Source organism: Eleutherodactylus coqui, chromosome 13 (assembly GCF_035609145.1).
Source record: "Eleutherodactylus coqui strain aEleCoq1 chromosome 13, aEleCoq1.hap1, whole genome shotgun sequence".
NCBI classification, from domain to species: Eukaryota; Metazoa; Chordata; class Amphibia; order Anura; family Eleutherodactylidae; genus Eleutherodactylus; species Eleutherodactylus coqui.
Window position 1 is genome coordinate 67,113,732 of NC_089849.1, and position 11,981 is coordinate 67,125,712.

Below are 11,981 nucleotides of genomic sequence, written 5' to 3' on the forward strand. Positions count from 1 at the left end.
GTAGGCTTTAGGTGCAGTTATGAGCATCACCTTGATTTATGCATGCGTGGATTCTGAAACAAACAGCAATGTACCTTAGAAAATAATCTTGAAGAAATCATTTGAAGAGGGCCTGTCAGCTCTCCTGACATGCTTAAGTAAATGCAATTCTGGAGCATCGTTTCTTAGAACTATGTCTTGTGCTATTCCTCTGTTAGTCATCCTGGAAATGTATGAATAAACAGACAACTTATCAATGTGGCAAGTTGCCCAATCAGTGTTTACGCTTTCAGACTGTGTAGGGACTAGTGTTGCTCCTCTTGATTGGCCAGGCAATAAAATCGGACTGATTTCCGCCAAATCGGATCGGGTGAGGACGAACCAATTTTTGGTGAAAATCGCAGAAAATTCGAATTTTCCATAATGCCTGTTATAGAGGTCAGTGTGCAGCAGCCAGGGCACCTTGATGATGTCACCAATATGTCTTTCATGTTGCATATGGGCAGCAGCTTCATTGGCACCTGCACCCCATGACCAACCCATATATAACATAGGCACAGTGTAACCACAATTAAACACAGGACAGAGAATGGTGAACTCAGGACAGAGTTTTCTTCAACATGTCTCACCTCTGTGGGGGGTAATGAAATATTAAGTGCCTCTGTCTTTGTGTAATTGACCGTAAAGTTGAATAAAGGCTGTACCTTTCAAACTCCAGAGAGGGTAGTGAGATATGGGCCTGGGAAATATGAAATGGTAGGTCATCCACATATGAAGCAGTCTTAATTTGACGTTCCCCTAATTTGCCTTATCGCAGAGCAACTGTGAAGTTCTCCATCATCAGGACATAGAGCAATGGCGAAAGAGGACAGTCCTGTCTTGTCCCATTATGAATAGGAATTGGGGAGGATAAGAGGCCGTTTAGCTGGATTCTGGTCATGGGGTGTGTGTATAGTGTCAGGATACGACTTAAGAATTTGGGGCTTAGCCTTATTTGTTTATGGGATTCTGGCAAGAAACCCCAGTGGACTTTGTCAAAAGTCTTCTCAGCATCCACCGACAGAAGTCACAGGGGATTGGACAAGGTCTTAGCTCTAGTTGAAAGAACCAAAGTTTTGATAAAGTTATCCCTTGTCTGCCCTTGATACATCCAACTTGGTCTGAATGTATTAGAGAGGGAATGCATGAAGCCAACCGGTCTTCTAACAATTGCGAATAAAACCTTATATCTACATTTATTAGTCATTTAAGGCTAAAATGAATGGATATTGTAGGATCCTACCCTGGCTTCAACAAAACGTTGAAATGCACTTCTAATGATTGTCTCGTGAAAGGAGAGTCGGAAGGTAACTACAAGGAAACATTAGAGAGAAATGGAGTAAGTTGCTCACGGAACTGCTTGTAAGAGGCTGGCTTGGCGCCATCGGGACCCAGATTTTTTTCTTCCTGCTGAAGACTTGATAGCCTTCCGTATTTTGTCTTATGCTAGAAATCACCGATGAACAAATAGTACACGAACAGTGCATGATGGCCGCACGTTTATCGCTCAAAAGATGGCTTTTGAGCAAATTTTGAGCGATAATCGTTGTCCAAATGGGCCTTTATATAGTAGGGTTTTCTTATATCTATCTTTTATGTTTAGGTTGAACGGTGCAGTGACAAAGGAATTCGAGAAGGATGTTGGTACAAAAACTTCATTTTATGGTTTTACAGTCAACACTATGAAGAATTCTCTGGCTGCTTACTATGAATATGGCTTTTTTGAAACACCTAAAGGAGAGGTAAAATATAAAATAACTACAAGGGATGAAACGTGCCAAGGAAACTGTTAGAAGAGATAGAAAAATAAAGGAGTTCACTTTTTTTCTTATTACTAATAAAGTAAAGCTGGCCACACACATTAGATTAAGGTCTACCAATTTTGACAGGACTGGCCAACTATTTAATATGCATGGGGACCTCTTGACTCTCAGGAGAGATAAGCCACCTGCAGAAGAGCCTGGCAGAAGCTTACTCTCCTGTTCCCCAAAAAAAGTACATATATGCTTGGCTGAGTGTGCATGTGTATGGGGGGGGGGGGGGGGTGAGGGGGTGAGTCGAAGAAATAACTATCTAAAGTGTATGGATAGCTGCATTCATACTGAATATGCCTATGTTAGGTTGAGTCAAATGATCTTGTTGTTGGGCATGGTCTATGGCAGTATTGAAGTATACCTAGGGAGACATGATAGTTCAATGAGGTCACTGGTTATAATGCTATGGCTGATCAGTATAATGTACTTATTAGACTATTAAAGGGGTTGTTCAACTAAAAAAAACGTATCCCCTATCTACAGGGGATCCCCTATTTCCATCAGTCCCACTGAAATTAATGGAGCTCTGATGCACATACTCAAACATCACTCCACTCATGCAGAAACCTTTGGGAATCCTTTCTTAGGATCTGTGTTGAGCCCCACTGAACAGCTAGAAATGACCTTGTTGTTGGGCATGGTTCATAGCAATATTGAGGTATACCTAGAGAGATATGATGGTTCAATGAGGTCACTAGTTATAATGTTATGACTGATCAGTATAGTGTACTTATTAGACTAATAAAGGGGTTGTTGAACTAAACAAAGTTATCCCTTATCCACTGAGGATCCCCTTTTTCCGCCAGTCCCACTGAAATTAATGTAGCGATGATGCACATACTCAACCACCATACTCATTCATGTGGGAATCTTGTGAACCCCTTTCTCAGGATTTGCGTTCAGCCCCATCGAACAGCTACCTGCAGTTAAGGGGATAACTTTGTTTTATGGACAACCCCTTTAAAGGGGTTGACCCAGTTCTAGCTGTCTCGCTGCAGGAAGTAAAACTCTCCATACATTGCATAGTGGCCCAGGTTAGTACTGCAGGCAGAGTCCCATTCACTTTAATATGACCTAGCCTACAGTACCAACCCGAGCCACTACACAATGTACAGAGCTGTCTGCTTCCTGCAGCAAAACAGCTAGAAATGGGAAAAAATGGGAGAATTGTTTGGATAATGCATATTGTTTGGACATCATTTGATGGTAATAAGGGGGCTGCCTGCGGTGCTTTATTTTGGCACTATATGATTTTCTATAGTATAATGTGAGTTGAAAGTACAAGAAATTGTTGCCCATGGACCCATCTTGTCTTAAACCAACCCTGCTTATATTCCTTGCTTGATGTCAGCTTTACTGTGAGTGGTTGAATACATTTCTCCTTATTACAGGGTCTTCGATACATCTTTATACCATCAGATCTACGGGACTATATTATGCTTCGCTCCGGCATTTTAGGAGTTCCTGTCCCAAGTGGTGAAGACAAAGGAGACAAGTGAGATTTCCTGTATTTAATGGAAATGATGGCATGCGTAAATACTCATAGAAATCCAACAAGTCTTCCTTATTCCTCTTTCTTAGGCCTGCTGTATATTACGGACCTGAGGCAACTCCAAAGAAATTTAAACTTCTTCATCCTGACTTTCTTGCGTATACGAGAGACAGGTGACTCCGTACTCTACTTTCATACTCTTTACATTTGAAGACACTGGGGGCAATTTATTTTTACTGTCTTAAATGTCGAAAGCTTAAAAGTAGACCAGACAGAAGATGCTCCAAATCTATCACACGGTGTGAGGCACGGTGATAAATTTGGCGCATCTTCTGCCTGGTCTACTTTTAAGCATTCTACATTTATCACTATGTCTCACACTGTGTGATAGATTTGGAGCATCTTCTGCCTGCCTAGACATCTTAGAAACTTGCCCTTATGCCACATTTGATTGGCTTACTTTAGACCAATAGCTTGTACCAAAATTTTGGCGCAATTTTGGCACAATTCGGTGCATTGACTCCTCTATGCCATGCCCCCTTTTCTAGATACTTTTCAAAATGTAAAGTAAATTCACTGCAAGAAGGTTTACTGCTAGAGATGAGCGAGTATACTCGCTAAGGCACATTACTCGAGTGAGTAGTGCCTTAGCCGAGTATCTCCCCACTCATCTCTAAAGATTCGGGGGCCGGCGTGGGTGACAGGTGAGTTGCGGCGGGGAGGAGAGAGGGAGAGAGAGATCTCCCCTCCGTTCCTCCCCGCTCTCCCCCGCCGCTCACCGCCCCCCGCCGGCCCCCGAATCTTTAGAGACGAGCGGGGAGATACTCGGCTAAGGCAATGCTCGCTCGAGTAATGTGCCTTAGCGAGTATACTCGCTCATCTCTATTTACTGCACTTTAAAATGAAGACAGAGCCCCGAAACATTTCGCCAGAGAACTGGCTTCATCAGGGAAATGGCGCTGCATAAGGTGACATTTTAAAGTGCAGTAAACCTTCTCTAGTCAGTACAGCGGTCTCTGTCTGCACTAGAGATTTAACAATCACTGTTGCTCTCATGGGTCTCATGATCATAGTTCAGTGTGATGCAGTGGGTTGCAAAGGTTAGGGAGTATATAGCTATTGTGACTACCAGTATTTTCCATTATATCCTATAGATAACATTATGGACTAGAGAGGTGAATATGTTTCTGAAGTTAATGATTTAACAGAATTTAATAAAGTTTAGATTTTAGTTAGGGATGTTCTTTTTAGGGAAGTTTTGTTTGGGTGCAAATTGTGCGAAACTTCTGGGGCATTTAGCTTAGTAAATCCAACTAATGCAAATTTAAATTTGGTCTTTGGTCATTAAACTGTTAAGGCCTATTTAGGCAAAACGGTTCTCGCTCAAAATTCGCTCAAAGCCGTCTTTTGAGTGATAACCGTTGCGTCTAAATGCACGGACATTGTGCGATTTTCGTGCATGATTCGATTCGCGCTCAATTCTAGTTTTCTTGAATTGAGTGATGAACTCTTCTCAGCGGTGCAGCTGTTATTTTCACAGTCGGCAGTGCTGATAAGATTCTTTCAGCTCGTGTCCCGCTCCTAGTTAACAGAGGAACACAAGCTGTAAGCGCGGAGAACAATGCAGCTGTTTGCTTATGCAGAACAGCTGTATTGTTCGCCGAGTGATAGCGACGGTGTCCCGCTCCGCCTGCAGAGTTCTTGAGTAGCTACGTAGCTACTATAGACTATGCAAAGATGATTGCTCAAAACTGTCACTCAAACTGTTCTTTATGCAACTCTCCTGTCTATCTTCATGCAATAATTTCACACTACAAATTATGTAATGAACTGGAAGTGAATGCATTTACTTAATCGGCTTCAATATCATTCTTATCTTACAGTTTTTTAAAGTCAGAAATATTAAAAACAGAGTTTGCAAATCTCTATATGCCCAGTACTGGTGGGCTAATGCTACTTACTGCACTACACAGCTGTGATCAGGTAAGCTAGATCTTTTATGTGTCTAAGTGGAATACCGCAGCAGAGTCCGTCACGGCACCCCCCCAAAGACCCCATACTCATCTCCAGATCCGCTGCATAGCTCCCGCACGACACTGCCGGCATGCATGCGCAGTACAGTGCATGGCACGCCGCCAGTGTCATATGACGCGCCGGCGGTGTCGGCAGTGGGCGGGGTGCATATTCACGCTATACTTCCGCTGTGCTACAGCAGAAGTATAGCGTTACGGGCAGCTTCCATTGACTACAATGGGAGCCGTCCGTGCGTATGCCCATGGCAAAGGGGACATGCCGCTGGTAATTTCACGCAGCCGAATTCCGTGGTGGAATTCCGCAGCGTGTACATTGAGCTATTAGGTTTAATATTAGGTTCCGTCCGTGGGTATTAGCCCTTAGGCTGGGTTCACATGGAGTGGAATTGCTGCGGAATTTCCGTGTGGAAAGTCCGCATGGCAATTCTGCCCGCGGATCCTAATCCCGGGATTAGCCAGCAAATTGGAGGAGATTTTGCAAATGACATGCGGCACGGAATTCAATAACGCTCTTTTCTCCTTAGGGAGAGCAACTATATACTATAAACTAAGTGAGGAGACTCAAATGGCCAGGCACGCTCCTCTGGGTAATATGCAAATAAGGGAGATGGAATAAATCCTCCACAGTGCCACCTATTGAAAGGCAGCATTCCTTCGAGTCAAAGTGGGACTCTTTATACAAGTCTTGTTACAATGACTGGGAATCAAAAGCAAAGCCAGACTCCATGTACATACAGCTGTTTCTGGGTTCTTGCCCATCATCAGTGTACAGTAGGAGTCTGGCTTTTGCTAGTGAGAGGCCTGGGACAGGGGTCAGAAACGCTCTTTTCTCCTTAGGGAGAAACTGCTGAAAAATTTGAATCCTAGAATGGTAGAGTTGGCAGGGAACCCCAGGGTGATCGGGTCCAACCCCCTGCTCAATGCAGGATTTACTAAATCACCCCAGCCTTTGTTTGAACACTTCCATTGAAGGAGAACTCACCACCTCCTGTGGTAACCTGTTCAATATGATGATGAGCATCATCAAACTCAAGTTCTTCTGACCACTCATAGGTTAAACAAGCAATTTGAGAGCTTTCAAACTTGAAAACTGTCAGCAGTGGGATTCGAACCCACGCCTCCAAAGAGACTGGAGCCTTAATGCAGCGCCTTAGAGCGCTCAGCCATGCTACCATAAATATTTGATCCATCAGTTTGGAAAATTTCAGCCATGGTTAGCAAAAAATATAAGTAGATAGCATAACTGGCAAATCATTAGTTCATTTGCACAAGCCCAGTGTCTTCTTTTTCCAAACTGGCTCCCTGATTGGCCAGTTTAGTTTTTCACATGGCTGGTATAAGGCTAAACTGGTGAAAGATGAAATTATTCGCATTGCGGCCGTGCATTATCTTACGTGTTTGGTTACCTTTACTGTAAGCTGGATCATTTCTAGGCTAGCAAAGAAGAAAATAGAATTGTACTTCTGGCTAAGGCCTGACGGGCATATAACCTGGGTGCTTAGGGTACCAAGAGCAAGAGTTAATAAACGTTTGATAGGAAATGTAGGTCATACAATTATTGCTGTAAACACAGTTTGCATAATGGACAAGAATGTGAGGACTGTGCGGGCTCTTAAGGGTACCACAGTGCTTAAAATCCATATATATACACCATACCGGGGCTATCATATATATTTGTGGTCAAGAGGGCATTAAATTGAATGTTTGCTCCAGATGAAGGAAAGCCTGGCTTCTATCCAGATTAAAGTATGTCTTCTTCACAGGTCGATGCCTATGGATTCATCACCAGTAACTTCAACCAGTTCTCTGACCATTACTTTGAAAGAAAAAAGAAAGAACTTGAATTCTATGCCAATCACGACATGATAATGGAAATGTACTTATGGCGCAAACTGCATGAGAAACGGATCATGACTTTATACCAACGATGAAGAGAGGGAGGACTCTGCCAACTGGACTTGTGAAAGTATGAAGCCAATACTCCCCCATAGCTCACAATAGCTATACAACATGAATAAGGGGGTTGGCCTTTACAGGCGGGTCAACAGGACTTATTGTGGAGTGGGATATTTTAACGACAGTACAACCAGCCTCCTCATTAAAGGGGTTTTGTAGGACTAATATATTGAGTTCCTATCCGCAGGATAAGATAGGTCATCGATATTGGCTCGATGGGTGTCTACCACTTGAGCCCCGATCAGCTATTTGATGAAGGCCGGTGCTCAGGTGAGTGCTACGCCTTTTCTTAGGTCAGTGACGTAAATTTCTTTCATCACGTGGCCTAAGAGCATAAACAAATGTCATAGGACAGGCACCATCCTATAAGACAAAAAATTAGGGTGCAGCCGCAAAGTATGTAGAGACCACGTTTATAATCCCAAGAAGAAAGCAGACCCATACAAAAGCATGGCACACTCCCACATACAAAAACATGGAAAATATATATATTACAGTACTCCAGAAACATAAAACACATTTGAGTACAAGATAAAAACATTCAAAAACAACACCTGAATCACCTGAGCCATGTAAATAATTAGCCCTGGTAAACAACAGTACGTATAAAGAGATAATACATTGGATGGAGAAATATTCAAGCATATTAACCAATCCACCGTTTAAATGTAGCAGGACATGCCTGATGAAGCTACTTGCGTAGCAACGTTATGTGTGGGGTCCAACTTTAGCACAATACCATGGATGGGTATCATTCTTACTGGTTTTCAATTCCCAATCATTGTTGCATAGCACTTTAGAAAGGGTCGGACATTGATTTGCAGGAATACTGCCATCCAATAGGTGGCGCTGCAGAGGTATTGTTCCATCCTCCTTATTTGCATATATTCCCCAGAGGAGCGTGCATGGCCTTATAAGTCTACTCACTCACCTTCTAGGTGCTCTCCTTAAGGGGTGATGATACCCCTCCCGACCCACATCTCACTAGCCAAGCCAGAATCCTACTGCACACTGATGAGGAGCAAAAATCCCGAAACAGCTGTCTGTGTATGGATTCTGGCTTGATTTTCAATTTCCGATCATTGTTACATGGACCTGTATAAAGGGTCGGACATTGATTTTCAGGAATGCTGCCATCCAATAGGTGGTGTTGCAGAAGTGTTGTTTCATCTTCCTTAATTACTGATTTTTAAACATGCTTTCCCTGTGTTATGGACGAAGAGTGTGGACCCACTGTCCCAACCAACCAGTTTAACTTTAGGCTAATCCTAAGGATGTCATCCTCACGGGTCCTCGGTATTCATCCTTTAACCCCCATACAGGGATCCGGCCTTCGCAGCGGGGCATCAAGCAGGCTACTACCTCAGGAGTGTGGTTGGCAGCTGACCCTCAGAGGTCAGACACTTGTGCAAAGTACCGTGAAACAGTGCAGGCTACAGACAGAATCTGAAATAATGATAGGACCGGCAAAGTGTAATGATGCATGTAAGTCCGCAAATCCAGGTAGACACAGGGCAGACACTGACAGCAACAGGAGGTCTTTGCTAGGTGACAGGCAAACACCAATACTCGGGCATGGAGGAGGATCTTCGGTGCAGCTAAATAGGGAGGTAATGGCCAATTACCCTGCAGCTGGATGAGAGCATTTGGGGTTTAACTCCTACAGTGCTGATGGAAAGTTAAAGACCATCATACAGGAGGAGCGAGGCGACTGCCCAGAAGAACAAGGGGACGGCTGTCCTGGGTAGCCGGCCTAAAACCCTAATTCTTGCTTTGCTTGTATTTCTTTGCAATCTCAGTATGTCACATTGCTTCTTATATGGGTATGCTGCTACATTCCCTACATTTTATTGGCTATGAACTGTGGATTGGTTAAATGCTTGATTTTTTTCCATCCAATATATTATCTTTTTGTAGGTAGCAGGGCTTAATTATTTATAGGGCTCAAGTGGTTCAGCTATAGTTTTAAAATGTTCTCATCTTGTACATTTTATGTCTTTCTGCAATATCGTAATACATTTTTTAATGTTTTGGTATTTGCGATGTGCACCATGCTTCTGTATGAGTCTACTTTCTGCTTGGAGTTATAAACATGGCCTGAGAGCAACTCAGTCCCATTCAAGTGAATGGGATTGAGCTGCTTTACCAGGCATCGCCACTATTAAATGTACAGCGCTGTGCCTTGTATTCTGTTAGGCACCGTAGCCTCTTCAAACAGCTGATTGGCTGGGGTCCTGAGTGGCAGATCGTCACCAATTCGATATTGATGAGTACTATTCCTGAGCATCAATACTGGAATCTCGGAAAAGCCCTGTAATGTTACAGTATCAGTATATGAACATTCAAGGTTCACAAACAGAAGACTTCTCATATAAATAGTTCTGATTAATCTTTAACCACCGTGAGATAACTAAATGTGATATTAACATACTTTAAAGGGCACCAGTCACCATGCTAAAGCCATCCATTCTGCAGGCAGAGCCAAGGAGCTGGCAGATTGATATACGGAGTCTCGACCCACACAACTATGGTGACCGGTGTCCTTTAACGGAGTTTCGTTAAGGCTTATCACGATCACAAATTTTAAAAAATGGTCTCCGTAACGCTAAACAGTTTATTCCACTACCGAATAACAGGATGTGTTGATTTTACAAAACATCGTCTTGGTCAATAATCTACTAGTTATGGTTTCCAGATCTAAGACGGAACTTTGGATATTTGGAACTGGATTAATCAATAACATTTACAGTTAAGAAGAGTTGGGAAACTTATGGTTCCGTCTTTTGCTACAATGGTGTCCCACCATGTGGCCAATACCGTAATACTGCAGTTTTATGTGGGGTTGTGCCTTATTTTTACTTCTTCCTACTATTGTGAGCAAATGTGACACTGAATACCTCTTGGATGCTGCTGCATTGAATGTTTTTTTTAAGGTACTTAGAATAAGTTCATACATGGTGGATTTTACCTGTGGATTTCCAAAAAAATCATGCTGCGGAAGTTTTCTGTATGAATTTAGACCGTCGGAGTGGATTATCCAATCCACAGCATGTCAATTATGTCATGGATTTTCATTGCAGATTTAACTCCTTAAGGCCAGGCTCACACAACGGGATTTGTATTGCGGATTCCACAATCGCCGTCAGCGTGGACGATCAACGGTAAAACACGGGCATTGAAAGGCATGCATTTTCGATTTTTCTTTCATGCTTGCAGACACGAATTGCTTATTCCACGAGTGGAAGAAAAATCGCAGCATGCTCTATTTTGCAGCGGAATCCGCCCGGACGGCCTTTGAGGATGTCAATGGAGGCGTCGGACCTGCAGCCCGCACCTGGGTCATTGCTAAGCGACAGCGCTGTAAATACAAATACATTTTAAAAAACCTGTACTGCGCAGAACCGCCAGTATAGTTAGGCCTCTTTCACATTTTGTGTCATTTTGACACAGAGTAGGCATGTCAAAAAAAAAAAATCGCATCTATAAGCACGTTATTTTTTTAAAAATTTTTAATTTTTTTTAAAGCCGAGATTTCTCTCCGTCAAAAGATAGGACTTGTCCTATCTTTTAACAGCACAACGCAGGCGGCTCCATAGTCTCCTATAAGAGTCCATGCGAGCCAGCTGGCAAAGGGAGGGAGTGAGTTTAACATCCCCACAGGGATGAAGGGACTCCCTTCATCTCCATAGGTCAAAGGGAGGGGGAGGGAGTTTAACATTCCCATAGGGATGTAGGGAATCCCCGGGGAGTCCCACTGTGACTCCCTTCATCTCCCTGAGGATTCCCTTAATCCCCACGGGGATGCCTTTAATTGTTCTGGAGGCAGAGGGATTTGGGGGCGTCAGTGCACTGCAAGACGCCGCAGCCAACCGTGTAAACCTGTGGATAATAGCTGTGACTTGGTTGCGGCTAGTCTTTGTGCACTCGTTTTAGCGCTCCGATAGCCGCGATTTTTTTAGCACGGCTATCAGGGCGCTAAAATGAGGTTTGCGTGAAAGAGGCCTTTGGGGGGGTACGCAGGGTCACCAGCCAGGTTCACAGCCGGATTCCGTTGTGGCCTTCTGATTTGCTCGTGTGAGCCTGGCCTTAGTATGAATCTGCATACAACAGGATCGCCACGGATTAGTGGGAAGAGTCACCGCGGAATATATTTTCCCACATGTGGGCTTCAGCCATTAAATGATGATTGTGTCGTATTCAGTTTTTTTTTTGTTTTGTTTTGTTTTTTTCAAAAAAAGGAAAACTATTTTTTTAAAATAAAAGTGTACATAAAGCGTAGTGGCCGTCTTGGTATATTTCTTGTTTAGGTTCCTGTTTTACTGCAGAGATTACGTTCAGCAATCTGTCCACTATTAGGCCGGATTCACACAAGCGTATTTGCGCACGCAAATTTACACGTGCCATGCGCAGAGAATAGAACCCATTGAGTTCAATGGGAACTGTCCGTATTTTGCAGGCGAGTTCGGGAGCGCAAAAAATTATGCATCGTGTTCTATTTTCGTGTGCATTTACGCAGGGAAAGAGAACACTTTACATTCATGATAATAATTGTCCGTTTCAATGGTGAAGATTGTTGCACGTTTTTTTGCATGTGCAAATAAGCAACACCCATGCCGCAAAAATGTGGCGCAAATGCACACGCAAATACGCGTATGCTCATGTGAATCC

The 11,981-nt window shown here is 43.2% G+C and overlaps 1 protein-coding gene across 1 annotated transcript in view; it reads left to right on the forward strand.

The window, feature by feature from the left end:
• ST6GALNAC2 (ST6 N-acetylgalactosaminide alpha-2,6-sialyltransferase 2) overlaps positions 1 to 11,591 on the forward strand; it is a 62,009-nt gene extending 50,418 nt beyond the window's left edge. The window contains exons 8-12 of the mRNA XM_066587814.1: positions 1,622 to 1,760; positions 3,224 to 3,327; positions 3,414 to 3,497; positions 5,208 to 5,307; positions 7,121 to 11,591. Coding sequence (XP_066443911.1) covers positions 1,622 to 1,760; positions 3,224 to 3,327; positions 3,414 to 3,497; positions 5,208 to 5,307; positions 7,121 to 7,288 — 595 coding nt within the window. The 3' untranslated portion in view covers positions 7,289 to 11,591. The remainder of the gene's footprint in view (positions 1 to 1,621; positions 1,761 to 3,223; positions 3,328 to 3,413; positions 3,498 to 5,207; positions 5,308 to 7,120) is intronic.
• The last annotated feature ends 390 nt before the right edge of the window (positions 11,592 to 11,981 follow it).